The 27,835-nt window shown below is 42.6% G+C and overlaps 1 protein-coding gene across 4 annotated transcripts in view; it reads right to left on the bottom strand.

Annotated features, from left to right (window-relative positions):
• Positions 1-27,835, bottom strand: part of LOC126272310 (lachesin) — an 853,630-nt gene that overhangs the window by 145,828 nt on the left and 679,967 nt on the right. For 2 of the 4 annotated variants that reach the window (XM_049975087.1, XM_049975088.1), the window contains exon 7: positions 2,746-2,817. The exons of the other annotated variants lie outside the window; for them this stretch is intronic. In XM_049975087.1, the coding sequence (XP_049831044.1) occupies positions 2,746-2,817 (72 nt within the window). The remainder of the gene's footprint in view (positions 1-2,745; positions 2,818-27,835) is intronic. 4 annotated transcript variants of the gene reach the window in all.

The raw sequence follows: 27,835 nt of genomic DNA, 5'->3' as shown, positions 1-27,835 counted from the left end.
AAATCTCTTTGCTAGAAAATTGATAAACTGTCGCTCTTTTTGTTTTAACTTTTCCCCCTGTGTATTCTGTGTCAACATATGAAACAGAAGTACTACATAAAAGGCACTAAAACTAAAAAATAGCGTCGCTAATAAAATTATATTGGTATTACCTATTGAAGCAACTAATAGAATGAGACTTAAGACATAATAAATAAATGTGTTTCATGAGATAGAGCCATCGGTAAGGTTTTCCTCTTTTAATAGACCTAGTTTATGATATCCTCCCAAATGAATTTAGAAGCTTCCCGATATGGAAAAGTTGTGTTCCCCATCGGCAATCCAAGAAGTAAAATGTCTTGTGGTCAGGGCCTCCCGTTGGGTAGACCGGTCGCCTGGTGCAAGTCTTTTGAGTTGACGCCACGTCGGTGACTTGCGTGTCGATGGGGATAAAATGATGATGACGACAACACTACACCTAGTCCCTGAGCGAAAAAAATCTCCGACCCATGCGGGAATCTAACCCGGGCGTTTTTGCACAGCATTCGGCCGCGCTGACCTCTCAACTATTCAGGCGGACATCGGCGTTCCAGCATTCCTGCTTTCCGCAGGCAGTTCATTATCGAATGTGATGTTAACACAGCTCGTCACACGAACACACTCCACGCTTCAATGATCTGTAAGGCATGTTCAGATAAACTAAACTGTACTGTACTGTTCATGAAGACAGTAAACTTTACTACAGTAAAGGTAGAGACCTATCATCTCAAAGATGCGTTTTGGACTCCATCTACCTTTGTAGTGTAGCCCATAAATATATCAAATTCTTTTCCAGTTCACTTTATATTCTTTCTTCTTGTTTATTCCTTTATACCAAGAGAAGAATAAGTATAAAACGATTTCTTATTACAGCACGTGAAAGGTCCCTGCTATGTGACACTGACTCAGTAAGAGTGTAAAATTAGATTTGTATGTCATAATTTAGGGTTGGTATCTATTTCAGTGCAAGTCACATGAATATCTGCGAGCGAAGAGAGCGAGAGAGCTTTCGATGTATCCTAGCGACTCATTTCTGGTTGTCAAAGATGGCTAGTTAGCTGTTGTTCAGTAAGGCAAATTACTGTCAAACTGAGCGCAGTCTGTGACCAATGATCAAGTGAGATATCGTAGACTCTGAGATAAAGGACTTAGGGACGAAGCGGTGAAGAAAGGGCCACTACAAAGACTCGTGGAGACACCCCTGGAGACGCATGTATCGGAGTCGTTGCCTGTGACAGATCCTGCAGCCACTGTTGTTAGAGTACCTCTGGTGACACATTGCTAGCGCGACAGTGTGGCAACTAACTTCACGACTTTTGCCATTACATATCCTCCCCTTGTTTAAGTATGGGGACCAATTCCATTAATTCATGATATTTATAATTAATATCTTTCTGAAGTGAGGTATCTTCAGTATACTCGTGGTTCACTGCCAACTAGGCAGTTTTAATATTATTTTCATCATTTGTTCACAGGAATGTTTGCTCCCCAAGTTTATCGTTATTTGCTTCTGTCCATCCAATTTTCAGTAAATTAACAGGCCAAGGCGTCGACTGGAGTTTCTGGCCCTCTTATTTTGTGTGAGTTCATATGGTGTTTGCTGTGGTCGTTTATCGGTCGCGTAACAGCAAACATTTGGGATTCTTTTATGTTGAATTATGTGGTACACCGTAACTTCCTGGAAAGAAGATCCTTGGTAAACTCGCGATATTGTGTACCACATGGTGATATTTCAGCCCTGAGTTCTTTATCTTACCAGATAGAGGTGAATAAGGCCATAATCCGTGCGACCTTTACGCAATAAGAATCCTCTCTCACATGATGTCGGAATGTATGGTTATCAGAGTTAGCAACGAGCAGTTTTCGTTTTAACTGTGGGAAACCAAGGAATTCGTGGCAAATGTCTGCGTAATGCGATAAGAGTGAAGCGCCATCTTAAAGCACTATCCGTACAGTATGAATCGTGCAATGTCTGTTATTAATTTTGGTCTTTCGTATAACGTAATTGAGCACACATTTTTCTGTGTGCGATTAATGCACTCGTATTTTGCTCCTTGTTTGTTTTATTAACTTGCCGTATATTGAAGAAGTTTTACGCACTTACTCACCACTATGTCCGCAGTTTTGATTCCGTATTGTTACAACGGACCATCTATGTAAAGATTAAGTTGTGGTTTCGCTCACAAAATTACGTGGAAAATGCGTAGAACGAATGATACAAGACCTTAATGACCACGTGGCCAAGGCCAAGTTACTCTATTGTACTATTGTTAGTCCCAGCATAGCACAGCATTACTTTCCATCAGGCTAACGTGGCGGTATGAAATGCTCTGCAATCTAGATCATAGGTGACAGTTTTCCGCTGGCTCCCTAGGGCTGCTCCAATGTAGTAAGATGTAGAACAATGGAACACATATTATAGTGGTCTGATGCAGTCAGAAATGTTGTCTGTATGCGCACTTTTGTTTAAACATCAGAAAATTAATTTTCTGCCATTAAAGATCATTATTGTCATATACTTATCAGCCCTTTGCGACTGTATATACAACATTAGTCACAGATGGTTAAATAATCAATCGTTGTAAGATGTGTTTTTGCAGTATCACTCAAATGTGCTTCTACATTCAACAAATGTGCGTGAATATCAATGTTAACGACTTGTACTTAGATACTCAATTCGTTTAAATAAGAGAAAATCTGGTGCTGGCTCCTGAGGGAGTCACTTACCCGAATGGGGCTGTGGAGACAGGTTTTACAGTGGACGCTACTGCTGGACGGTGATGACTGCAATCTATGACCCTAGGAAAAATATACCTCACATCTATTAGATGTATGTACACCAAGTGCATTTGAGGAGTGGGCTGGTAGCCCCAAAATCGATCGTGACACAATAAAAATAAACTTAAGATCAGTTTTGCAATCAGAAGCAATTTTATACCTAATCTCAACTTAGGATACGACTGCGTTCCCGCTTTCCATCAACGATGGAAAGTTTTGAATAAAAGTAAATCGGTCATGCATTCATATACAGTCTTGTTAACATGTGAATTGTTAGACTTGTAAATACGTTTAGTGCACGATATCCTCAAATTTAAGGGATTATGTCTCTCATGAAGAGAATGTTACCGCCGAATTTCTGATTACGAGCAGTTTTTTTATTTCAAACCATTACATCTGAAGTCTAACAAAGATGTCTACCTTACGGTATTGTACCACTTTCTGCTGTGCTGCAAGAGATCTTTCATTATTTTATTAAAACTGGGTAGTATCGGCAATCAGTTTTTTTATATGGTGTAAATTTCACTACTTTCTTTCAAACTATGTTTCTCGCAATAAATATTAACTATTTTACTCTTTTCATGGAATATATGTGATTATAATTTTATGCATGTTCTGTGGATGAAATATGGAGGACGTTTCGTTATCTGTTCCCGAAAAGCATCGTGCTAGTAATGTATTTAAACCGTTATGTCCTTTCACTCAACGGAGAAGGAGAGCAGCTGTGTTGAAAAAGAGTCAAAATGTAGATTCACTGAGACGAAATACGGGTTTCATTTAATTGTGTAACATATTAGGGATCTGACAGAGCTCGTTTTCTAGAGACAGTGTTTAGATCTGTAAATGTAGTGGTTATTGATAAAAATAAAGACTGTAGACGAGCATCTAGTCAACCGGTAATTATTTCTGAATGTTTCAGTATAGATTTTTCCTTCATTTTTAGGTTCGCATGGAAGTAAACTGATAACAGCACTAACGCTAATGTAAGAGAATCTTGTTATTTTGACGGCAGTGAATTGATGATAGGGAGATTTAAGGCGCAAGTCCGGTTCACAAAAAGGACACTGAAGAAATTCTACTTATTTTTAAAATAATGAAGAATGGTTGTCCTGACAAATCTGATCGATCTTCGCCCTCAGTGCTTTAAAATATTTATCGAAAACAGAAATAAGGAGAGCTGGACCAAGAATTACATTTCGCCCCTTTCGAAGAGGAACTGGTAGTTCTCTCTCATTACATATGTCTGTCATCTAAAGTATTTGCAGCCGCTATAATCCACCATTCTTAGTTGTAATTGGGCTTCAAACCTGAACTACAAATAAAATCTGAAGGGTTTAAGTAACATCTAAGAAGCAAAAGCAGAAGGTCATCATGTATATATAGTGCAACATGGAAGCTATAGTACTTCTCCATCTGAAAGTCACTTGAGTGTCTCCCTCCAGTGTGATCCTTGAGGATAAAATGGTTGTACATGGAACTGGGAGACACGTGTAGCGAGTCAAGTACTTGTTCCAGTATCCTGTTAGTTCTCTGTGGCTTGCATGATTCTCTTCATGCGGAACCCGACATGTATGCGGCTATTCGTTTATTAAGGTCCAGTTGGTCGTGAAATGGAAACCACAGTAAAAAATCCAATGAAACTTTGCATCGATATTTTGGGTAGTGTCTCTAGTATGCTCGTCGATCATGTCACATCCTTCTTTTCAGTTCTGAGTGCTCAATGAGTCCTAGAAAATAGTGTCTCCCGCCAAGTATGAGTGCGTGCTGCGAGATTTCGTTTAATCTCATGCAGTTAACACAATGAAACTGTGTCATGTCTTCCTTCTTTCTCGGTCACAAATTGCAGTGACAATGAAGATGCTCCTGCAGCGTTTCCGATGGGAAGTGACTGATCACCGACCTTACAGCCCCTAATTTTCACCTCTACTCACAGGAACAGCTGGCCATGAAGACATTTTGGCTCAGACAACGAGCTGTAGAGCAGAGAAGAGAATGGGCGGAAAGCACAGGCGGCTGCCTTCTATTACGAGGGTATTGGAAAATTAGACAATTGTCTAAGACGGAGTAACTGGAAGCTTTAGCTAACTGTTGCAAATAAAATATTTTTTATTTATTTTCACTGTGATTTCCAACAATTGTGAATCTTCTCTGTAGTGATTAGTTATTGCTTTACCAATTACGTTTTTAACGACAGTTCTGAACTTTCTGTGTAAATGATCATTGTTGTAAAATTTCTTCTGCGAATCCATCGCTTATAATATTGTTCAGAGGCCACATGTCACCGTCACTTTATCTGCTCAGTGATTTCATGGTGAGCTCAAATTCCTAATGAGTGCAACTGCCTGAAACTCTAATCAGCTGTGTTGAGGTGTTTCATATTCGCTAATGATTTCGGGTGCTGACGAAAACTGGTTCTTCGTTTCACTCATAATGTGCATGAACTACCCGGCCAGAACACATACGAGCACACACGAAACACAGGTTTGCATTACGTACGTCGCTAGTGATCCTGATCTCGAAGGGATATTAAACCTTGATTTTTTTTTTTAGCTTTGAGAGATCGCTGCTGCCAATTTGAAGCATCTAAAAGTCCAAATCAATTTAAGGCACGAAAACGTCAATACTACCATTCAAGATTAACGGTTACCAGCCGTCACTAACTTCACTATGAAATATTGTGCTATTTGGAACAAATGCATTTGATATGTGATCTTTCTGAATTGGTCTCCATCTAACTGGATTCAAATTTCGACCATTACTTAGCGTAAAAAGAAATACCGTACTGCGTCAGCACTTACTTGCTACATTTTTCTGTCCACTCGTACGGTACTGGTCGGAGTTTCCAGTTACCCATGACCACAACTATATACTTTATTTTCACGTACAAACACATCGTACAAACTAAATAGACCAACAATATGGTTCAGGTTTTAGCCTCTTCAAGTATCCACCATTTGCCTTCAGCTTAGCTGCACAAACTCCTGGGATTCTGGACGTAAGATGTTGTAATGTTTTTCAGGATATCGCAGTCCAACAGGCCGTTAAATCATTCCAACCGTCGTCTACATTAGAGAACTTCATGTATCTGACCTCGCTGTTAATTTCATAGCGTAAAAGTTTAATGCGATTTAAGTTAGGTGACTGACTTGACCAAATCATATCCTTCGGTTCCCCACATTTCTCTTTTCTATTGAAATAACCTCTGCGCAATTTAGAAACAAGTTTTGGGTCATTGTTCTGCTGCAGAGTAAACCCACAACCAATAAGTCTCTTGCCAGAAGGAGCTGAGTCGTTGATCAGTGTTCTTTGATACCCTTCCTTCTTTAATGTTCCAATAATTCTTACTAGATCACCGACTTTATCACCCGAAAAACATCCCGATACCATGACCAACCTTCCACCATACTTCACCGTTGGCTTCACGCACTAATTCTTCATACATTCTCCACGAAGCTGAGGTACAAACATTCGACGATGGCTTCCAACTATTTTAAACTTAAATTCGTCCGTGAATAACGTGTTGGACGAATGTTACACGTAGCATTTTTTGTGTTACTGTACCCATTACAATCTTTTCAGCTTGTTTGTGTAGAAAAGTTTTTTTGGCCGCTATCCAGTCCTTTAAATTTGTTCACGAAGACGGTGTTGCAGTGTTGGGACAGAGATTAGAACTGCTGGCTTACTAATTACTTTCTCGCGTATTTCAGGTGCAGTAAACGTCATCTGACTTTTACTCTATAACCTTATGACCTTCCCTGTATGATATTATTCGAGGTTTACTAGATGGCGAACACTTCCAACGGCACCAGTTTACTTGATTCGCTGCAATGTATACATCACTGTAGACTGGGCTAAGCTAACATTTCTTGCTACTGTCTTACTAGAATAGTCTTCCTGATACATAGCTACAATTATAGCAGGTTTCTCAAATCTATTCTCCTGTTTCCGACGCATTAGTACTTTCGGAGTATGCTGATGCATTAGCTCCATACTTAACAATCATATACAACCGTTCGCTCGACGACGGATCCGTAACCAAAGACTGGAAAGTTGCACATGCCACACCAATATTCCAGAAAGGTAATAGGAGTAGACCAATAAATTACAGGCCCATTTCGCTAACGTCGGTATGCAGCAGGATTTTAGAACATATATTGTGTTCGAACATTATGAATTACCTCGAAGAAAACGGTCTATTGACGCATAGCATGGGATTAGAAAACATCGTTCTTATGAAACACAACTAGCTCTTTATTCACCTGAAGTATTGAGTGCTATTGACAAGGGATTTCAGATCGATTCCATATTTCTGGATTTCCGGAAGGCTTTTGACACTGTACCACACAAGCGGCTCGTTGTGAAATTTCATGCTTATGGAATATCGTCTCAGTTATGTGACAGGATCTGTGATTTCCTGTCAGAGAGGTCACAGGTCGTAGAAAATGACTGAAAGTCATCGAGTAAAACAAAAGTGATTTCTGGCGGTCCCCAAGGTAGTGTTATAGACCCTTTGCACTTCCTTATCTATATAAACGATTTGGGAGACAATCTGAGCAGACGTCTTCGGTTGTTTGCAGCTGACGCTGTTGTTTACAGACTGATAAAGTCATCAGAAGATCAAAACAAACTGCAAAACGATTTATAAGAAATATCGGAATGGTGCGAAAACTGGCAGTTGACTCTAAATAACGAAAAAGTCCTAAAATAAACTCGCTAAACTTCGGTTACACGATAAATCAGTTTAATCTAAAAGCCGTAAATTCAGCTAAATACCTAGGTATTACAATTACGAAGAACTTAAATTGGAAGGAACACACAGAAAATGTTGTGGGCAAGGCTAACCATAGACTTCGTTTCATTGGCCGGACACTTAGAAAATGTAACAGACCTACTAATGAGACTGCCGACAGTACGCTTGTCTTTCATCTTTTAGAATACTGCTGCGCGGTGTGGGATCCTTACCAGATAGGACTGACGATCGAAAAGGTTCAAAGAAAGGTAGCAAGTTTTGTATTATCGCGACATATGGGAGATAGTGTCACACAAATGTTACAGTATTTGGGTAGGACACCATTGAAAGAAAGGCGTTTTTCGTTGCGACAAAATCTTCTCTCGAAATTCCAGTCACCAACTTTCTCCTTCGAATGCGATAATACTTTGTTGACACCGACGTACATAGGGAGGAACTATCAGCAATATAAAATAAGGGAAATCAGAGATCGTACGGAAAGATGTAGGTGTTCATTATTTCCGCGTGCTATACAGGATTGGAATAATACAGAATTGTGAAGGTGGTTCGATGAACCCTCTGACAGGCACTTAAATGTGATTTGCAGAGTACCAGAGTATCCATACAGATGTAGATGTAATATGTTATGTACATAAACACACTGCTAGATGCAAACAATGTACCGTGAACTAATGCGAAATGATTGCCACACAGACAGCTGAAGAAATGAGGCATATTCGAATGAAACCGTCTTAGGTAAATGGCAAGTTATTGTTGTGGATATTTTCCAGCGCACCCCTTTGCGAACAGTCAGATTCTGAACAGAGGCGCTTAGACTTTACATGTTTTATTCTAGGAACGAGGATATGATAGATACTAAAAATGAATTCCTTGTTTTAGCCATAAATCAGTAGTGGTGATAGGCAATTGAAAACTTCTGGCCTGTGTACTTGTGAAAGAAGATATTCATATGTCGTCCTCGCACTTGAATAAAATATTTCTCTCGTCTAAGCAATGATTTATAGTTTGTCAGACACCCCTCAATCGTCTTGCAAATGTAGACAAATTTTCACAATTCACTGCTCAATTTCTTCACTTTACAGTTAGGCGGGAAAATACAGTTAATTTTCTGTTGAGTTTCTAGGTGCGACGTTACTCACTGGGATGTGAACGCTAATCCTTCATGATTTCGAGGGCCTGGAGCTGTGGTCAGTTTTTCATACTAGCTGATGGTTCGACCTTGTTACACAAAATGTTAATAGCTACAACGTGATATTACACAAGGCTTGAAAACACTGCACTTAACAAACGCGTTCTCACACGGAAGGAGACAGTTACCGTTGACGTGGACTTCGCTCTCCAGCGGCCGCTATCGGCCTTTTTTGGCTCGCAAGCCGTACAGGTCCTTCACTCAAATGGACACGCGTAAAAAAACTACGTTAACTGTAATAGCGACTGTCGAAGTAGAACGGAGAAAATCACGAAAAATATTCTGGACTCGTCGATAGTTTAAGCAGTCGTTTGTTGGTAGAAGAAACTTACCAAATGCTGTACAGCAGACTGAGACACATACTGATAGAAAGTATTCGTTATCTCAATTGAATTTTCATCCCATTTCTGGTTTTAAATGGAATATTGCTAAGATATAGTGTCCAATGTCAGTTGCGTAATATCCTTATTTTCGACGTTGCATAAACTGCGAACATTCTGGAGTAACATACTTCATCACACAGACTTCAAGATCGAGATTCGTTTCGCTAATTTATTCGAATGGAAGTGGAGATTGTTTCGAAGCTGCTCGCCATCAGTGTAGAAGGCATTTCCCAGTACGACCAAACCTGAATTAGACCACAACCCCAGATTATATATATATATATATATATATATATATATATATATATATATATATATATATATTGCAGAAAATATCACAGTGGTGAAAACTTTCAGTGTATAACTTGTGTTTACTTTCAAACGCAGACTGATGTTTCTAACCAGTGGAGAAACATTCCAGTCGTTGGTCTTTGTAGCATGAAGCGCAGAAAATATATTAATTATAATAAATAACATAGACTGATTTTTTTCATATTGAGAATACCGAAGGAGCGATCAGTTTTCCTTACTAGGAACTTTCAACAGCCGAGATCGCATAGAACGTTTCCTTATCTGAAACAACCGGTTTCGACATACTTTTCTGTCATCTACAGGTCTTACCAAGCGTTTTGTTGTGAATCGTATTTATTTTACATTAGATCTAGCGCCAAGTTGTCATGTGCATAAAAATCAGCACATTATAAGTAGTCTGACGTAACTAAAATATTTACAAACATGAACCACCTAGCCGCAAAACGCCATGTCCGTACATATATCGCTCACAGGCGCTTGTTGCAACAAACAAACGCTATACACAGTAGCACATCCGTTTGCATCAGCTCGAAATATTCATATGTCAACGAGGCAAAAATCTGATATGTGTGGGTCTTTATTTCACGCTCAGCAGTGTAGCGGAACATAGAATTTCACGTTGCGACGTAACTAGTTTCTTGTCCACGTGCGTCTCACTCTCCCGTGAGAGGATGGGTTAAAGTATTGACGCAGCACGAGAAACGTCAAAAAATCGTGGAATTGAAGTCTCTGAGTCTATAGATACTGCGACAATGAACGAACAGCTCAGCAGGCAATTCAGTTGAAGAGGAACGGACATCTCTTAAAAGAGCAATGAAAGTAGGTTTTACAGATAACCATAGGTCCAAGGAAAGTAACTGCGAAGAAACCATGGATAACAAAAATGGGTGTGAAATCGTATGGGACTTAACTGCTAAGGTCATCAGTCCCTAAGCTTACACCCTACTTAACCTAAATTATCCTAAGGACAAACACACACGCCAATGCCCGAGGGAGGACTCGAACCTCCGCCGGACCAGCCGCACAGTCCATGACTGCAGCGCCCTACATCGCTCGGCTAACCACGTGCGACCATGGATAACAGAAGAAGTACTTTAGCTGATGGACGAAAGAAGAAGATACAAAAATATTCAACGAATTAAGGAATATAGAGATAGAAGTCACCTAGGAATGATATAAATAGGAACGTAAGACAAAATGACTGCATGAAAAATGTGAAGAAATCGAAAAAGAAATGACCCTCCTAAGGACTGACTCATCATTCAGGAAGTCAAGATAATATTCGGGGAAATCTACATCTACATATACATCTACATGATTACTCTGCAATTCACATTTAAGTGCTTGACAGAGGGTTCATAGAACCACAATCATACTATCTCCCTACCACTCCACTCCCGAACAGCGCGCGGGAAAAACCAACACCTAAACCTTTCTGCTCGAGCTCTGATTTCTCTTATTTTATTTTGATGATCATTCCCACCTATGTAGGTTGGGCTCAGAAAAATATTTTCGCATTCGGAAGAGAAAGTTGGTGACCGAAATTTCGTAAATAGATCTCGCCGCGACGAAAAACGTCTTTGCTTTAATGACTTCCACCCCAACTCGCGTATCATATCTGCCACACTCTCTCCCCTATTATGCGATAATACAAAACGAGCTGCCCTTTTTTGCACCCTTTCGATGTCCTCGGTCAATCCCACCTGGTAAGGATCCCACACCGCGCAGCAATATTCTAACAGAGGACGAACGAGTGTAGTGTAAGCTGTCTCTTTAGTGGACTTATTGCATCTTCTAAGTGTCTTGCAAATGAAACGCAACCTTTGGCTCGCATTTCCCACAATATTATCTATGTGGTCTTTCCAGCTGGAGTTGTTCGTAGTTTTAACACCCAGGTACTTAGTTGAATTGACAGCTTTGAGAATTGTACTATTTATCGAGTAATCGAATTCCAACGGATTTCTTTTGGAACTCATGTGGATCACCTCACACTCATCGTTATTTACCGCCAACTGCCACCTGCCACACCATACAGCAATCTTTTCTAAATCGCTTTGCAACTGATACTGGTCTTCGGATGACCTTACAAGACGGTAAATTACAGCATCATCTGCGAACAACCTAACACAACTGCTCAGATTGTCACACAGGTCATTTATATAGATCAGGAACAGCAGAGGTCCCAGGACGCTTCCCTGAGGAACACCTGATATCACTTCAGTTTTACTCGATGATTTGCCGTCTATTACTACGACCTGCGACCTTCCTGACAGGAAATCACGAATCCAGTCGCACAACAAAGACGATACCCCACAGGCCCGCAGCTTGATTAGAAGTCGTTTGTGAGGAACGGTGTCAAAAGGTTTCCGGAAATCTAGAAATACGGAATCAGCTTGAGAGCCCCTGTCGATAGCGCCCATTACTTCGTGCGAATAAAGAGCTAGCTGCGTTGCAGAAGAATGATGTTTTCTGAAACCATGCTGATTACGTATCAATAGATCGTTCCCCTCGAGGTGATTAAAATCAAAAGCAAAGGTGGTAACATTAAAATTGGAATGGGAATTTCCACCTTTAAATGCAGAAGAGAGAGCGGATAGGTAGAAAGAGTACTGCGACTGCCTCTATGAAGGGGAGGACTTGTTTTATGGTGTGATACAAGAAGAAATAAGGGTCGATAGAGGAGGAGGACAAGATCAAATAAGGCAAAAGGGATAGATAACACTCCATCGAAATCTCCAAAATCGTTGGGGGAAGTGGCAATAAAATGATTATTCACTTTGGTGTCTAGAATCTATGAGACTGGTTTCTGGAATGTATGAGACTGGCGATACAACATCACACTTTCGGAAAAACATCACGATTCCGAAGACAGCAAGAGTGCTAAATGCGAGAATTATCGCACAATCAGCTTAACAGCTGACGCATAGAAGTTCCTGACAAGAACAATATGTAGAAGAATGGAAAAGAAAATTGAAGATGCGTTAGATGACGACCAGTTTGGCTTTAGGAAAGGTAAAGTCACGAGGCAGACAGACGTTTCGGTTGATAATGGGAGCAAGACTAAAGAAATATCAAGTCACATTAATAGGATTTGTCGACCTGGAAAAGCGCTCGACAATGCAAAATGATGCAAGATGTTCGAAATTCTGAGGAAAATAGGGCTAAGCTGAAGGGAGAGACAGGTAATGTACAGCACGTACAAGAACCAAGAGGGTATAAAAAGAGTGAACGACCAAGAACAAAGTGCTCGGATTAAAAAGGCTGTAAGACAGGAATATAGTCATTCGGCCCTGTTGTTCAATGTCTACTTCGAAGAAAGAATGAAGGAAACAAAAGGAAGATTCAAGAGTCGGTAAACGACATCAATGCAAAGATTTGCTGATGACATTGTTATTTTCAGTGAATGTGGAGAAGAATTAGAGGATATGAGAATGGAATGCATGGTCTAATGGATACAGGATATGGACTGAGAGTAAATCGAATACAGACGAAAGTAATGAGTAGTAGCAGAACTAAGAACAGTGAGAAACTTGATATCAAGACTGGTGGTCACGAAGTAGATGGAGTTAGGAAATTCTGTTACATACGCAGAAAAATAACCATTGACGGACAGAGCAAGGAAGCCAGAAAAAGCAGACCAGCACTGACAAAAAGGGCATTCCTAACCAAGGAAAGTCTCCTAGTATCAAACATAGGCCTTAATTACACTACTGGCTATTAAAATTACAACACTACGAAGATGACGTGCTACAGACGCGAAATTTAGCCGACAGGAAGAAGATGCTGTGATATGCAAATAATTAGCTTAACAGAGCATTCACACAAGGTTGGCGCCGGTGGCGAAACCTACAACGTGCTGACATGAGGAAAGTTTCCAATCGATTTCTCATACACAAAGAGAAGTTGACCGTCGTTGCCTGGTGAAACTTTGTTGTCATGCCTCGTGTAAGGAGAAGAAATGCGCACCATCACGTTTCCGACTTTGATAAAGGCCGGATTATAGCCTATCGCGATTGCGGTTTATCGTATCTCCACATTGCTGCTCACGTTGGTCGAGATCCAATGACTGTTAGCGGAATAGGGAATTGGTGGGTTCAGGAAGGTAATACAGGACGTCGTGCCTTATCCCAACGGCCTCGTATTACTAGCAGTCGAGATGACAGGCATCTTATTCGCATGGCTGTAACGGATCGTGCAGCCACGTCTCGATCCCTGAGTCAACAGATGGGGATGTTTGCAAGACAACAACCATCTGCACGAACAGTTAAACAACATTTTCAGCAGCGTGGACTATCAGCTTGGAGACCATGACTGCGGTTACCCTTGACGCTGCATCACAGACAGGAGAGCATGCGATGATGTACTAAACGACGAACCTGGGTGCACTAATGGCAAATCGTCATTTTTTCGGATGAATCCAGGTTCTGTTTACAGCACCCGTGTTTGGCGACATCGCGTTGAACGCACATTGGAAGTGTATATTCCTCATCGCCATACTGGAGTATCATCCGGCGTGATGGTACGGGGTGCCATTGGTTACACGTCTCGGTCACCTCTTGCTCGCATTGACGGCACTTTGAACAGTGCACTTCACATTTCAGACGTGTTACGACCCGCGGCTCTACCCTTCATTCGATTCCTGCGAAACCCTACATTTCATCAGGATAATGCGCGACTGTATGTTGAACGTTCTGCATGGGCCTTTCTGGATACAGAAAATGTTCGACTACTGCCCTGGCCAGCACATTCTCCAAATCTCTCACCAATTGAAAATGTCTGGTCAATGGTGGCCGAGCAACTGGCTCGTCACAATACGCCAGTCACTACTCTTGATGAACTGTGGTATCGTGTTGAAGCTGCATGGGCGGCTGTACCTGTACACGCCATCCAAGCTCTGTTTGACTCAATGCTCAGGCGTATCAAGGCCGTTATTACGGCCAGAGGTGGTTGTTTTGAGTACTGATTTCTCAAGATTTGTGCACCTAAATTGCGTGAAAATGTAATCACATGTCAGTTCTAGTAAATATATTTGTCCAATGAATACCCGTTCATCGTCTGCATTTGTTCTTGGTATAGCAATTTTAATGGCCAGAAGTGTAGAAAGAGAAATTCTTGAAAATGTATGTTTGGAGTACAGCATTGTATGGCAGCGAAACATGAACTGTGAGAAAACGAGAAGGGAAAGAAAATCGAACTCATGCTACAGAACAACGTTGAAAATTAGGTAGACTTATAAGGTTAGGAATGAGGAGGATCTCTGCAGAATTGACGAGGAAAGGTATAGTGGTAGCACACCTGCGAAGATATCAGTAAATAAAACTCATGGTACTAAAGGGAGTTGTAGAGGGTAAAGACTATAGAAGGAGACACAAATGATGTAGGATGCAAGTGCTACTCTGAGATCAAAAGTTTGGCAGAGGAGAGGAATTCGTGGCGGGCCCACCAATCAAAAGACCGATGACTGTATAAAAAGCTCGAATCTACTTGGACCTTTGTCAGTAAAATTGTCTGATAAGAAAAATAATGAAACACAAAATACTTTGTTCCACGTTTACATCCAAAGTCGACTTCCGAGCCTAACCTCCAAGGGCGGAGCGGAGTACAATAATACTTCAGTGCATGAGGAACGCGTGATAATATTTCAGACGACCTCGAGATTACCATACGTCTCCGAACGAGAAAGTCTATAATGACTTCTCATTGCTGTGGCATTGTCAAGGGATAGTGGTGCAGGAGTAGGGTTCGTTTTAGAACACGGCGGCTCTCGAAAGGCGGCTGCCTCCCAGCAGTGAAGCCGTGTCGGCGACGCCCAGCTGCGCGGCCAAATGATTCACACGCGTTTTGCGGCCTCGGCCTGGAGAAGCCGGCCCGCTTATTTATCTCTGGTAATCGCCGGTGGGACATTAGCACGGCGGCCGCGACGCGCCGCACAAAACACGGGGCCGCGTGAAATATTTAGCCCGGCGCCGCCACAAGGGAAGGCGGGAAGAGTGTTTTCAGGCGATCTGCTGGGGGCGTGGCGCCCCGCTGGGGAACCCCGCGGCGTTCTGTGTTCGCCGGGGGGCTGCGTTTCACGGGCAGCACAATGGCCGGGACAGGGGGCGCGCTTGTTGCGGCTGAGAGGCCGCCTCGCCGCACGTGTGACCCACACTCTGCTCTCCTCGCAGGTCCAAACTTCCCAACACATCTGCTTCTGGGGCTTCTAAAATGTACGTCTATAAAACGACACATTTTCCAGCTTCATTCATATTTTATTCCAATATTTATGTTCTTGAGGACAATATTATGGAAATGGAAGAGGATTTAGACGAAGATGAAATGGGAGATATGATACTGCGTGAAGAGTTTGACAGAGCACTACAGGACCTAAGTCGTAACAAGGTCCCGAGAGTAGACAGCATTCCATTAGAACTACTGATAGCATTGGGAGAGCCAGCCCTGACAATGCTCTACCATCTGGTGAGCAAGATCTATGAGACAGGCGAAATGCCCTCAGACTTCAAGAAGAATATAGTAATTCCAATCCCAAAAAAAGTAGGTGCTGACAGATGTGAAAATTACTGAACTATCAGTTTAATAAGTCACGGCTGCAAAATACTAACACGAATTCTTTGCAGACGAATGGAAAAACTGGTAGAAGCCGACCTAGGCAAAGATCACTTTGGGTTCCGTAGAAATGTAGGAACAGGTGAGGCAATACCGACCCAACGACTTATCTTAGAAGATAGATTAAGAAAAGGCAAACCTACGTTTCTAGGCCGGCCGGTTCTAGGTGCTTCAGTCTCGAACCGCGTGACCGCTACGGTCGCAGGTTTGAATCCTGCCTCGGGCATGGATGTGTGTGATGTTCTTAGGTTAGTTAGGTTCAAGTAGTTCTAAGTTCCAGGGGACTTATGACCTCAGATGTTGAGTCCCATAGTGCTCAGAGCCATTTGAACCTTTTTTTTACGTTTCTAGCATTTGTAGACTTAGAGAAAGCTTTTGACAACGTTGATTGGAATACTCTGTTTCAAATTCTGAAGGTGGCGGGGGCAAAATACAAGGAGCGAAAGGCTATTTACAATTTGTACAGAAACCAGATGGCAGTTATAAGAGTAGAGTGGCACGAAAGTGAAGCAGTGGTTGTGAAGGGAGTAAGACAGTTATTCAATCTGTATATTGAGCTAGCAGTAAAGGAAACAAAAGAAAAATTCGCAGTAGGTATTAAAATCCATGGAGAAGAAATAAAAAAACTTTGAGGTTCGCCGATGACATTGTAATTCTGTCAGAGGCAGCAAAGGACTTGGAAGGACTGTGCAACGGAATGGACAGTTTCTTGAAAGGAGCATATAAGATTAACATCGACAAAAGCAAAACGAGGATAATGGAATACAGTCGAACTAAGTCGGGTGATGCTGAGGGAATTAGATTAGGAAATGAGACACTTAAAGTAGTAAAGGAGTTTTGCTATTTAGGGAGCAAAATAACTGATGATGGTCGAAGCAGAGAGGATATAAAATGTAGACTGGCAATGGCAAGGAAAGTGTTTCTGAAGAAGAGGAATTTGTTGACATCGAGTATAGATTTAAGTTTTACGAAGTCGTTTCTGAAAGTAATTGTATGGAGTGTAGCCATTGATGGAAGTAAAACGTGGACGATAAATAGTTTAGACAAAAAGAGAATAGAAGCTTTCGAAATGTAGTGCTATAGAAGAATGCTGAAGGTTAGGGTAGATCACACAACTAATGAGGAAGTGTTGAATAGGGTTGGGGAGAAGAGAAGTTTGTGGCACAACTTGACCAGAAGAAGGGATCGGATGGTAGACATGTTCTGAGGCATCAAGGGATCACCACTTTAGTATTGGAAGGCAGCGCGGAGGGTAAAAATCGTAGAGGGAGACCAAGAGATGAAAACACTAAACAGATTCAGAAGGATGTAGGTTGCAGTAGGTATTGGGAGATGAAGAAGCTTGCACAGGGTAGAGTAGCATGGAGAGCTGCATCAAACCAGTCTCTGGACTGAAGACCACAACAACAACTATTTATCGGCCCGATGAGTTTCGGCACAACGCTGCTCTTCTCATGTGGCCAACTGTTATTTGTCCACCTCTTGTTATGTTACACGTACCTGTAGATTGGGAATGAACATTTTATGCAGAGGGTGCGACTCAATTTAAAAACTTCTTTCGTACTTCATAGAAATTTTCTAATCTAACATTCGAGATATGAGTAACAGGCACCTGATGATGGCAGCGAGCCGCCGAAACGCTTCTTTTTCATAAATATTGGAATGAAATAGTTGAGTGAGTGTGAAATACCCAGCAGTTTCACTTTGTAAACTGCGTCTTGCAGTCGCAAAATCAACGGATTCCATTCAGCGTCGACCAATTTCAGTTTAATGGGTTGGGTTGTTCTGGGGAAGGAGACCAGACAGCGAGGTCATCGGACTCATTTGATAAGGGAAGGATGGGGAAGGAAGTCGGCCGTGCCCTTTCACAGAAGCATCCCAGCATTTGCCTGGAGCAATTTAGGGAAATCACGGGAAACCTAAATTAGGATGGCCGGACGCGGGATTGAACCGTCGTCCTCCCAAATGCGAGTCCAGTGTGCTAACCACTGCGCCATCTCGCTCGGTTTCAGTTTAATCTAAGCTTTAAGTGATATCATAGGTAAAAACTTCAAATTCTTTAGGTAGCGCTGTAATTTTGTCAGAGACGCCACAGAACTTCCAAAAGCAGATGAACGAAATAGATTGTGTTGATGAGAGGGTATAAAACGAATATAAATAAATGTAAAACAATGATAATGCGGTTTTGGCAAATCAAAAAGGCGATGTTAACAGAATTTGAACAGAAAATAAGACAGTAAAGGCAGTGTTTAAGTTTTGAAATTTCGTCATCAAAATGACTGACGACAGACAAAATTCAGAGCATACAAAACACAGACTGACAGTAGCAAGTAAAACGTTTCTGAAAAAGGGAAATTTGCAAACCGAATTCAAATGTATGTGTTACGAAGACTTTTAGGAAGGTATTCGTGTGGATTGTGCGAAACGTAGACGATAAGCAATTCAGAAAGGAGGAGAAATTATACTCGTATATGGAATAACTAATGAGGAGGTACTGAATCAAACTGGTAAAGAACAACTTCACTAAACGAAGAGATCGCTTGAGAGGATGAATCCTGAGGCATCAATTAACTGTCGATTTTTTAATGACTTTCATTAAGGGGAGAGGGGGGGCGAGGGAGGCTGAAACTGTAGACGGAGACCAAGGCTTGAACAGACTGCAGCTCTGCTGAGATGGAGAGGCTTGCACAGGACAGAAGGGCGAGGAGAGCTGAAGTAATCTAGTCTTCCGATGGAAGACAACAACAACATCTATAACAAAAACGTGTGTGTAGGTGTGTGTGCGTGTGTATATGTTAGTCTTGTGCCTGGTTTGATGCGATCTGCCACGATTTCCTCTCATGTGGAGTCCCCCATCTCAAAGTAACATATCTTTCTACCCCTTCACTGTCCCATTCGCGAATTGAGCATGGAGCCAATGATTCTCGGTATGGTGCAAGCTTTAACTTCTCTGTTTTCTCGTCGTGGACTTTTCGTGTGACGTGTGTGAGAGGAAATAATGTGTTGCCAGACTCCCAGGCCGGCCGCGGTGGTCGTGTAGTTCTAGGCGCTTCAGTCCAGAACCGCAGACTCCTACGGTCGCAGGTTCGAATCCTGCCTCGGGCATGGATGTGTGTGATGTCCTTAGGTTAGTTAAATAGTTCTAGGGGACTGATGACCTCAGATGTTAAGTCCCATATTGCTCAGAGCCATTTGAAGCATTTGAACCAGACTCCGACAAACATGCGAATGCTGGGGTGGTTGCCCGTCTCCTTTCCTATCTCAACTCTGTCTTGTACATCATTTCCACTGACATCGTCTTCGACAGGGCACTAAACCCTTCCATTTCTTCTACTATCGTGCAGGTTAATCCTTGGTACATTAACAAACGCCGTACTGCCATATTCCTTATTCTAGTTAGTTTTTCTTGCAACATCAAGTGTTGGATGCTTCGTTTTTCTTCTTTTCCGGATTTTATACAGGGTACGATTCATTTGCATATAACACTGCTCTCCAAACGTATTATTTTCACAAACTTGGTTCTCAATTTTATGACTGTGGTTGGTTTCAGAAGACTCGGACGTCCTATTTTCCTGTGTTAATTGCTTCTTAGATCCTACATTCCTCATCCATCAAGTGTTATTTTGCTTTCAGGCAGAACTATTTCACTTTGTCCTGAACGGTGGAGAAATAATGTGAACGTGGTTTGACGAATTCTTTGCCAGATATTTAGGTGTGAATAGCAGAGTCGTTCTGCAGATGTCTCTTACCTATAATGATATCCTCTTCTGAGAATAAGTTTTTTTTTTTTTCATCAGTCTTCCGACTGGCTTGATGCTGCCCGCCACGACTTCCTCCTGTGATAACCTCTTCATCTCAAAGTAGCACATGCAACCTACATCCACAATTATTTGCTGGGTGTATTCCAATCTCTGTCTTCCTCTCAGTTTTTGCCCTTTACAGCTCCCTCTAGTATCATGGAAGTCATTCCTTCATGTCTCAACAGATGTCCTAACATCCTGTCCCTTATCAGTGTTTTCCGTATGTTCCTTACCTCTCCGACTCTGCGCAGAACCTCCTCATTTCTTACCTGATCAGCCCACCTAATTTTCAACATTCGTCTATAGCACCACATCTCAAATGCTTCGATTCTCTTCTGTTCCAGTTTTTCTACAGTCCGCGTTTCATTACCATACAATGCTGTACTCCAGACGTACATACTCAGGTATCTCTTACTCAAATTAAGGGCGGTATTGGTTATTAGTACACTTCTCTTGGCCAGGAATGCCCTTTTTCCCATTGGTAGTCTGCTTTTGATGTCCTCCTTGCTCCGTCCGTCCTTGTTTGTTTTACTGCCTAGGTAGCAGAATTTCTTAACGAAATCTACTTCGTGATAATCAATCTTGATGTTAAATTTCTCGCTGTTCTCATTTCTACTACTTGTCATTACCTTCATCTTTCCTCGATTTACTCTCAATCCATACTTTGCACTCATTTGTTCATTCCGTTCAGCAGATCACGTAATCCTTCTTCACTTTCACTCAAGATAGCAATGTCACCAGCGCCTCGTATCATTGTATCCTTTCACCTCGAATTTTAATTCCACTCCTGAACTTTTCTTTTATTTCCATCATTGCATCCTCGATTTTCAGATTGAACAGTAGAGTAATCCTTCTTCACTTTCACTCAAGATAGCAATGTCACCAGCGCCTCGTATCATTGTATCCTTTCACCTCGAATTTTAATTCCACTCCTGAACTTTTCTTTTATTTCCATCATTGCATCCTCGATTTTCAGATTGAACAGTAGAGGCGAAAGGCTACGTCCTTGTCTTACACCCTTTTTAATATGAGCCCTTCGTTCTTCGTAGTTCACTCATATTATTCCCTCTTGGGCGTTGTCCATATTATATATGACTCATCTCACCCTATAGCTTATCCATATCTTTTCCAGAATTTCTAACATCTTGCACCACATTAGATTACTAAACGCTTTTTCCAGGTCGACAAATCCTATGAACGTGTCTTGATTTTTCTTTAGCCTTGCTTCCATTATTAGCCGTAACGTCAGAATCGCCCCTCTGGTGCCTTTACCTTTCCTAAAGCCAAACTAATCGCCATCCACAATTTTCTTCTCCATTCTTCTGTATATTATTCCTGCAAGCAACTTGGATGCATGAGATTTTAAGCTGATTGTGCGATAATTTTCGCACTTGTCAACTCTTGCCGTCTTCGGAATTGTGTGGATGATGCTTTTCCGAAAGCCAGATGGTATGTCGCCAGACTCACATATTCTACACACCAACGTGAAAAGTCGTTTTGCTGCCACTTCCCCCAATGATTTTAGAAACTCTGATGGAATGTTATCTATCCCATCTGCCTTATTTGATCTTAAGTCCTCCATGCCTCTTTTCAGTTCCGATTCTAAAATTGGATCCCCTATCGCTTCTAAAGCGATTCCTGTTTCTTCTTCTGTCACATCAGACAAACCTTCCCCCTCAGAGGCTTTCAATGTATTCTTCCACTATCTGCTCTCTCCTCTGCATTTAACAGTGGGATTCCCGTTGCACTATCAATGTTATCACCCTTGCTTTTAATGTCACCAAAGACTGTTTTGACTTTCCTGTATGCTGAAACTGTCCCTCCGACAATCATTCCTTTTTCGATGTCTTCACATTTTTCGTGCAGCCATTCCGACGTAGCTTCCCAGCACTTCCTATTTATTTCATTCCTCAGCGACTTGTATTTCTGTTTTCCAGAGTTTCCCGGAACGTTTCTGTACTTTCTCCTTTCATGGATCAATTGAAGTATTTCTTTTGTTACCCATGGTTTTTTCGGAGTTATCTTCTTTGTATCTACGTTTTCCTTCCCAACTTCTGTGTTGGTCCTTTTTGGAGATGTCCATTCAAAAAAATGGTTCAAATGGCTCTGAGCACTATGGGACTTGACTTCTGAGGCCGACCGTAACGGTCGCAAGGTTCCAGACTGTAGCTTCTAGAACCACTCGGCCACCCCGGCCGGCGATGTCCATTCCTCTTCAACTGTACTGCCTGCTGAGTTATTTCTTACTGCTGTATGTACAGCCGTAAAGAACTTCAACCGTATCATTCTTTAGTACTTCCGTATACCACTTCTTTGCGTTTTGATTCTTCCTGACTAACGTCTTAAACTTTATCCTACTCTTCATTACTACTATATTGTGATCGGAGTCTTTATCTGCTCCTGGGTACACCTTACAATTCAGTATCTGATTTCGGAATCTCTGTCTGACCTTGATGTAATTCTGTCTGATCGTGATGTACTGTAACTGAAATTGTCCCGTATCACCCGATCTTTTGCAAGTATATCTCCTCCTCTTTTAATCTTCATCCTCTCTCAATATTTGTCCCAATCCCTTATTCTCCTGTAACCTTCTCTTCTACTCCTTCCCCTACAACTGCATTCCAGTCCCCCATGACTACTATATTTTCATTCTCCTTTACATACTGTATTACCCTTTCAAAATCCTCATACACTTTCTTTATCTCTTTGACGTCCTCATGTAAACCTGAACTATCGTTGCCGGTGGTGGCTTGCTGTCGATTCTGATAAGAACAACCCTGTCACTGAACTGTTCACAGTAACACACGCTCTGCCCTACCTTCCTATTCGTAACGAATCCTACTCCCGTTATACCATTTTCTGCTCCTGTTAATATTACCCTGAACTCAGGGGAGCAGAAATCCTTTCGACCTCACTTCACTGATACCTACAACATCTAGATTGAGCCTTTGCACGTCCCTTTTTATATTTTCTAGTCTCCCTACGACGTTCAAGCTTCTGACATTCCAAGCCCCGATTCGTAGAACGTTATCCTTCTCCGCCCTCTTTGGCAAGGTCGTTGGCAGAATGAGATTGACTTCTTACACCGCAAGTCTTCGGCCTCCAATGCTGCTTATTAATCAAAATATAAGCAGAAGTGGGATTGGAAACCGGGACCGAAAACGTTTCGATTATAAATCGAAGACGTTGCCCCTGGACCACGGGGTAAATCTTCCGACGTATCGGTCCCTGTTACAAGTGACCTTCTACAGAGTATGTGTAAACAGTAACACCGTGAAAAAGCTTACTTGTATCAGGGACACAAACGTCCGTAGTTTTATAAATTGACAATGCGATCACAAATTTTATTGAATGTGGTACATTATATAAACTCTTACTATGTCGACAACAAAGTTCATAACTCTGTCCATATACTCGCTTTCTCCTCTTTATACACTCCTGGAAATGGGAAAAAGAACACATTGACACCGGTGTGTCAGACCCACCATACTTGCTCCGGACACTGCGAGAGGGCTGTACAAGCAATGATCACACGCACGGCACACCGGACACACCAGGAACCGCGGTGTTGGCCGTCGAATGGCGCTAGCTGCGCAGCATTTGTGCACCGCCGCCGTCAGTGTCAGCCAGTTTGCCGTGGCATACGGAGCTCCATCGCAGTCTTTAACACTGGTAGCATGCCGCGACAGCGTGGACGTGAACCGTACGTGCAGTTCACGGACTTTGAGCGAGGGCGTATAGTGGGCATGCGGGAGGCCGGGTGGACGTACCGCCGAATTGCTCAACACGTGGGGCGTGAGGTCTCCACAGTACATCGATGTTGTCGCCAGTGGTCGGCGGAAGGTGCACGTGCCCGTCGACCTGGGACCGGACCGCAGCGACGCACGGATGCACGCCAAGACCGTAGGATCCTACGCAGTGCCGTAGGGGACCGCACCGCCACTTCCCAGCAAATTAGGGACACTGTTGCTCCTGGGGTATCGGCGAGGACCATTCGCAACCGTCTCCATGAAGCTGGGCTACGGTCCCGCACACCGTTAGGCCGTCTTCCGCTCACGCCCCAACATCGTGCAGCCCGCCTCCAGTGGTGTCGCGACAGGCGTGAATGGAGGGACGAATGGAGACGTGTCGTCTTCAGCGATGAGAGTCGCTTCTGCCTACACTGGCTGTACACCTCTGGTGATCGTCGAGGGGACACTGAATAGTGCACGGTACATCCAAACCGTCATCGAACCCCTCGTTCTACCATTCCTAGACCGGCAAGGGAACTTGCTGTTCCAACAGGACAATGCAAGTCCGCATGTATCCCGTGCCACCCAACGTGCTCTAGAAGGTGTAAGTCAACTACCCTGGCCAGCAAGATCTCCGGATCTGTCCCCCATTGAGCATGTTTGGGACTGGATGAAGCGTCGTCTCACGCGGTCTGCACGTCCAGCACGAACGCTGGTCCAACTGAAGCGCCAGGTGGAAATGGCATGGCAAGCCGTTCCACAGGACTACATCCAGCATCTCTGCGATCGTCTCCATGGGAGAATAGCAGCCTGCATTGCTGCGAAAGGTGGATATACACTGTACTAGTGCCGACATTGTGCATGCTCTGTTGCCTGTGTCTATGTGCCTGTGGTTCTGTCAGTGTGATCATGTGATGTATCTGACCCCAGGAATGTGTCAATAAAGTTTCCCCTTCCTGGGACAATGAATTCACGGTGTTCTTATTTCAATTTCCAGGAGTGTATCTGACTGGAACGGCAACGACTATAACGCGGACAGTTTAGCTATTATCACTTGGAGCAGTGAGTGAATGCAAAAAATGTGTCCCATTTCACACTGGACAAAACAAAACCCAGTATGTGGCTTCACGAGGAAATTTCGTGCCTAGTTTCTGCTGTGATACCTGCCAACGAACAGCGGCGTGGTTTAAAATTTCGTCACTTGGCATTCGCAGACCTTCCGGCATCCACCTGTCAGACACCGATTCCGCAGTAATATTTGACGCTTCGTTCACTGTTGTCACACTACAGCGCTCGAAGCAATGTACCTGCAGCCATGTCGCGTTAAATGTTAACGAAGTCTTTGGCGGGAGAGCGACTTCGAATTCTGCCCTGTCCTGCGTGTTCATCCGAGTTAGCAACTCGAAATGCATAAACCATGTTTACCCCGTACCTCGTTGCAGCACGTCACTTCTCTGGTCACCACTGTGAACGATCAATGCTGTAAGTTGCTATTTACATTCAAAGTTGAACATTCTGTGCCCATTTTGTTGTTCCGTGTATACAAAGTCATGAATCGTGATTGATGCAGACAATATCTTTAGAATTTTGAAAATATCTTCAGTTTTTGTTTCTAACATATCATAACAGTAGGTAATATAAGTTTTGAATATATATGTGTACAGAGTACGATCAGCTCGGAAAGCCGAGCTTGCTACGTGTTAGCTCCCGAGACAGGGAGAAGGGGAGCTAGACTTTGATCGAATCAGAGTCACGGATAAGCGGCCGTCGTTCCTCGTGCACCCCCCAAATTATGGTTGGTTGGTAGTTCTCTACGCTCATCGAAGCATGTGCTGGGCTGACGCTCAATTTCCGCGTTGGAAAATACGATTCACAAACAGTTCAATACGATAACACACACGACGAAGTTTCTACCGTTTACTCCACTAAGTTGACTGGAGACTGTGGTGAGAGGAAGGGAAACCACTCAAGTTTAAAATAAATTTAATAAATCCTGAAAACAGTGAACGTCGTTCAACGAGGTAAACCCTAAGAAAGATACATATACTTAATTAACTGCCCCAGTGCCAACTAATTGCAGGAGCTGTGACTGTGTGGTATAATTATTTGTATTTTTTGCTACCAGTCACTATCATTTATTCACACAGAAAATTGTTACTAAAAGACGAAATAGGAATGCGAGGTGTCTGTTCTTTCAAACATATCCGAAAGAACAGACAACACACAAAATCCGCAGCTGTGATACATATTATATAACTTGAAAGTGGGGGGGGGGGGGGGGGGGGCGGGAGGAAGGACAGGAAAGGAGAGGAACTATTGACGTCAGCTGCATCAAGGCTTAATGCAGAATCAACGGCGACGAGTATAAACGTGTATCAGACTGGGACTCGAACCCATGATCTCTTGCTTACTTTTCTTTCCTTTTTAGGGAGTCCTGGATCTATCTCCTTATGGACCCACTCCTTACCTGACTAAGTTTAATTTCAAAAACAAAATAAACAAAAATAAAACCCGACCTAATTTGGGACCGCCGCTTTAACTCTACCAAAAAAAGAGAGAAATGAACTATTTCTCCTCAGGCGTTGCTCCTAACTATGGCCTAAAATTCTCCGTGGATCTACATTTCGTTTTTATTTATTTATGTACACGACTATAACCAGTAAATGTGTACAAAGGAAAATGCTATACAACATAATGGTACAATAAAAAAATGATTCAAAGGGAAAACTAAAATAACTTTGTACACTGAATGCGCTACTGCAGCTAAAGAAATCTTTCTTCAAAAAATTGTGCAACTCGAGTTTCCTTGCCCGTTGCCACTTGCGTTTCCTATCTCCAACAATGCCGTCTAAAATAGGTACAACAGATTCTTTCTGCACTGCTAATGCCTCAATGAATGCAGGATATCTTGAATCAGCCAATAGCTCTACTTTCGCATTGCTGGAACTCAGGTCATTCTGTCTTTTATGTGATGCTGCACCGTACGCTACACTGAGCCTGGCTCTCCCCATCTGGCAGGGAGGTTTACGACAACATTGCGTAAATAATTTGCCAAAAGTTCTCGGTACCCTGGAGTGCGTTCTAAAGCGTTGTGAGCGTTTTGAAGGTACCACCAGTAGTCAAACTACACTTTGTCCCATTCGCCGAAGATGTAGTCGATTGTCATTTCCTCGAACCATGTAAGAGCATGATATTTGGCGAGGAGAAAGTAGTAGTCATGCGGACAGAAAAGAGACCAAGGGTCCATCGTGTGTTTACGAGGCAGCTGCGTTTACCACTGTGCACCCAGACACAGTGTTTATCAAAAATACGCCGACTATCCTGGCACCCTCTCTGGCTAACCAACATTCCCACCTAGCGCCACCCATCCAGTCTCAGTCCATCTCCTCCCGTATGAGGTCGAAAGAAAAGGGCATTCCCACTGAAGATTGTACCTTCCCTTTTCTTCCTCCCCGCTCCACCTTCAGCGCGGATGCACAATTACGTTCGACATCCTGCTGGAATTTCAAAGAAGCGTGCATGGATGACATATAGGTGGCGCTAGGTGGGAACGTAGGTAAGCTGGGGGGGCATGCTGTGATAGTCCGAGCATTTACGATAAACACTGTGTCCGAAAGCGAAGTGGTTAACGAAACTGACTAGTAAACAAGATATTCAGAGTTGGAGTCTCGGTCTGGCACACATTTTCACTCCTCGTCGCTGATTGTGCATTAATTACCGAAGCAGGTGATAGTTCCTTTCCTTTTCTTTCCTTTCTACCCTCTCCACCTTCAAGTTACAAAACAAAGTATCTTAATCTAAATTAATATAGAACTATTTTATTAACCGTTCGCTGCTGGAGTGGCTACTGGGGTATTGGGGGGGGGGGGAGGAGGGGGAGGGGGAGGGTGGCTTGGAGCAGAGGCCTGACAGCAAAGCCCTTGTGGGATGCAGACAGTCTTGCATGAGTGAGACAAACGACAACCAAACTGTCAGTATCTTTAAAATTGCTATTAATTTCCGACAGACGATACCCATCCACAAGTTCCAAGTCCTCCGTATTATTTTGAGCGAATACATTACATATACGCCGAAACATTTGTGCCACGAATTACGATCAAATCTGTGAAATATAAAGCCGTGCAGCAGTATAATTTAGAAGTATAGTATTACACGACATCTCCTCCAGTGTACCCATGACACAAATGAAGCTTTGGGACGTCAAAACTGTAAGTAAAGAACCGACGTATAAAAAGTCTGTCACACGAATATCGTACCATAGTAATTGA

The sequence above is a fragment of the Schistocerca gregaria genome, chromosome 5 (genome assembly GCF_023897955.1).
Source record: "Schistocerca gregaria isolate iqSchGreg1 chromosome 5, iqSchGreg1.2, whole genome shotgun sequence".
In the NCBI taxonomy this organism is placed as follows: domain Eukaryota; kingdom Metazoa; phylum Arthropoda; class Insecta; order Orthoptera; family Acrididae; genus Schistocerca; species Schistocerca gregaria.
Note: the sequence above shows the minus strand (reverse complement) of the source record. Positions and strands in the feature narration are given on the sequence as shown.